Source organism: Rhinopithecus bieti, unplaced genomic scaffold, assembly GCF_001698545.2.
Source record: "Rhinopithecus bieti isolate Rb0 unplaced genomic scaffold, ASM169854v2 scaffold_19939, whole genome shotgun sequence".
NCBI classification, from domain to species: Eukaryota; Metazoa; Chordata; class Mammalia; order Primates; family Cercopithecidae; genus Rhinopithecus; species Rhinopithecus bieti.
In genome coordinates this window covers 161,400-164,159 of record NW_016810019.1, presented here as the reverse complement: position 1 = coordinate 164,159, position 2,760 = coordinate 161,400, and the positions used below count along the sequence as shown (strand labels likewise).

At 50.4% G+C, this 2,760-nt stretch overlaps 1 protein-coding gene across 1 annotated transcript; it reads left to right on the top strand.

Moving 5' to 3' along the window:
- Window positions 1-209: 209 nt before the first annotated feature.
- Window positions 210-1,618, top strand: LOC108541611 (keratin, type I cytoskeletal 18). The gene has a single exon (XM_017891173.1). The coding sequence runs from the start codon at window positions 260-262 to the stop codon at window positions 1,550-1,552; it is 1,293 nt and encodes a 430-aa protein (XP_017746662.1). The 5' UTR covers window positions 210-259; the 3' UTR covers window positions 1,553-1,618.
- Window positions 1,619-2,760: the final 1,142 nt, after the last annotated feature.

The following is a 2,760-nucleotide window of genomic DNA, read 5'->3' as shown; positions in this document are numbered from 1 at the left end:
TTGTTTCATCAGTTTGTTTTTGTGTTTTACATTTCATTGGTTTCTGTGCTATATTTTATTATTTCTTTTCTTCTTCTTACTTTAGGCTCATATTGCTGTCCTTTCTCCAGTTTCCTAAAGTACAAATGTAGGTTATAGATTTTAGATCTGCAACACTATAAATTGCCCTCCTGTATTTGTCCATTCTCATGCTGCTATTAATAAAATACCTGGGTCAGCAAAGCCTGAGTCCTGTCGTCTCACCTTCCTCCCATACAGCATGAGCTTCACCACTCACTCCACCTTCTCTACCAACTACCGGTCCCTGGGCTCTGTCCAGGCGCCCAGCTACGGCGCCCGGCCGGTCAGCAGCGCGGCCAGTGTCTATGCAGGCGCCGGGGGCTCTGGTTCCCGGATCTCCGTGTCCCGCTCCACCAGCTTCCGGGGCGGCATGGGGTCCGGGGGCCTGGCCTCAGGGATGGCTGGGGGTCTGGCAGGAATGGGAGGCATCCAGAACGAGAAGGAGACCATGCAAAGCCTGAACGACCGCCTGGCCTCTTACCTGGACAGAGTGAGGAGCCTGGAGACCGAGAACCGGAGGCTGGAGAGCAAAATCCGGGAGCACTTGGAGAAGAAGGGACCCCAGGTCAGAGACTGGAGCCATTACTTCAAGATCATCGAGGACCTGAGGGCTCAGATCTTCGCAAATACTGTGGACAATGCCCGCATCGTTCTGCAGATTGACAATGCCCGTCTTGCTGCTGATGACTTTAGAGTCAAGTATGAGACAGAGCTGGCCATGCGCCAGTCTGTGGAGAATGACATCCATGGGCTCCGCAAGGTCATTGATGACACCAATGTCACTCGACTGCAGCTGGAGACAGAGATCGAGGCTCTCAAGGAGGAGCTGCTCTTCATGAAGAAGAACCACGAAGAGGAAGTAAAAGGCCTACAAGCCCAGATTGCCAGCTCTGGGTTGACCGTGGAGGTAGATGCCCCCAAATCTCAGGACCTCGCCAAGATCATGGCAGACATCCGGGCCCAATATGACGAGCTGGCTCGGAAGAACCGAGAGGAGTTAGACAAGTACTGGTCTCAGCAGATTGAGGAGAGCACCACAGTGGTCACCACACAGTCCGCCGAGGTTGGAGCTGCTGAGACGACGCTCACAGAGCTGAGACGTACAGTCCAGTCCTTGGAGATCGACCTGGACTCCATGAGAAATCTGAAGGCCAGCTTGGAGAACAGCCTGAGGGAGGTGGAGGCCCGCTACGCCCTACAGATGGAGCAGCTCAATGGGATCCTGCTGCACCTGGAGTCAGAGCTGGCACAGACCCGGGCAGAGGGACAGCGACAGGCCCAGGAGTATGAGGCCCTGCTGAACATCAAGGTCAAGCTGGAAGCTGAGATTGCCACCTACCGCCGCCTGCTGGAAGATGGCGAGGAATTCAATCTTGGTGATGCCTTGGACAGCAGCAACTCCATGCAAACCATCCAAAAGACCACCACCCGCCGGATAGTGGATGGCAAAGTGGTGTCTGAGACCAACGACACCAAAGTTCTGAGGCATTAAACCAGCAAAAGCAGGGTACCCTTTGGGGAGCAGGAGGCCAATAAAAAGTTCAGAGTTCAAAAAAAAAAAAAAAAATAAATAAATAAATAAATAAATAAATAAATAAAATAAAATAAAATAAAATACCTGAGACTAATTTATAAAGGAAAGAGATCTAATTGACTCTTAGTTGCACATTGCTGAGGAGGCTTCAGGAAATGGGCTAGTCTGATCTGAACACCCCACTGTCTACTGTCAGGGTTTCTGCCTAGTTGCACCCTCTTGCAAGGCAGTCTCAGCTGTCCTACTACAATGCTTGCCAGCAGCCACCACTATATCTCTTTCTCTAGTAGACCCTGTCTCCACATTGGGTGCTTTTTTCAGATGAAACTTGTATTAGTTTGTTTTCACACTGTTGATAAAGACATACTGGAGCCTCGGTAATTTATAAAGGAAAACGGGTTTAATAGACTTACAGTTCCACGTTGCTGGGGAAGCCTCACAATCATGGTGGAAGGCAATGAGAAGAAAGTCAAGACTTAAATGGATGGTATTAGGCAGAGAGAGATTGGGTAGGTAAACTCCCCCTTATTACACTGACAGATCTTGTGAGACTTATTTACTATAAGGAAGAGCATGGGAAAGACCTACCCCCGTGATTCAGTTACATCCCACGGGGTCGCTCCCACAACATGTGGGGATTCAAGATGAGATTTGGGTGGGGACATGGCCAAACCATATTATTTCACCCCTGGCCCCTCCCAAATCTCATGTCGTCACATTTCTGAACCCATCATGCCTTCCCAACAATCCCCCAGTCTTAACTAATTTTAGTATTAACTCAAAAGTCCACAGTCCAACATCTCATCTGAGACAAGGCAAGTCCCTTCCACCTATGAGCCTGTAAAATCAAAAGCAAATTACTTACACTCTAGATACAATGGGGGTACAGGCATTGGGTAAATAACAGCCATGCCAAAAATATGTTGGAATTCAAAATAAGATGTGGGTGGGGACACAACCAAACCGTATCAAACCTCATCCAACCAGCATCTGGCCACAGCCTTCAACTGCCTGCAGCCTTTCTCCACGCCCACCCCCCCCCGCCCCCCCACCCCCCCCCCGCCCTCCCCCCCCCCCCCCCCCCCCCCCACAACACCATGCATGTGTGTGTAAATCCCTACCACCCTGCGAGTGTGCCTGCAAACACCCACTACCCCATTGGTATA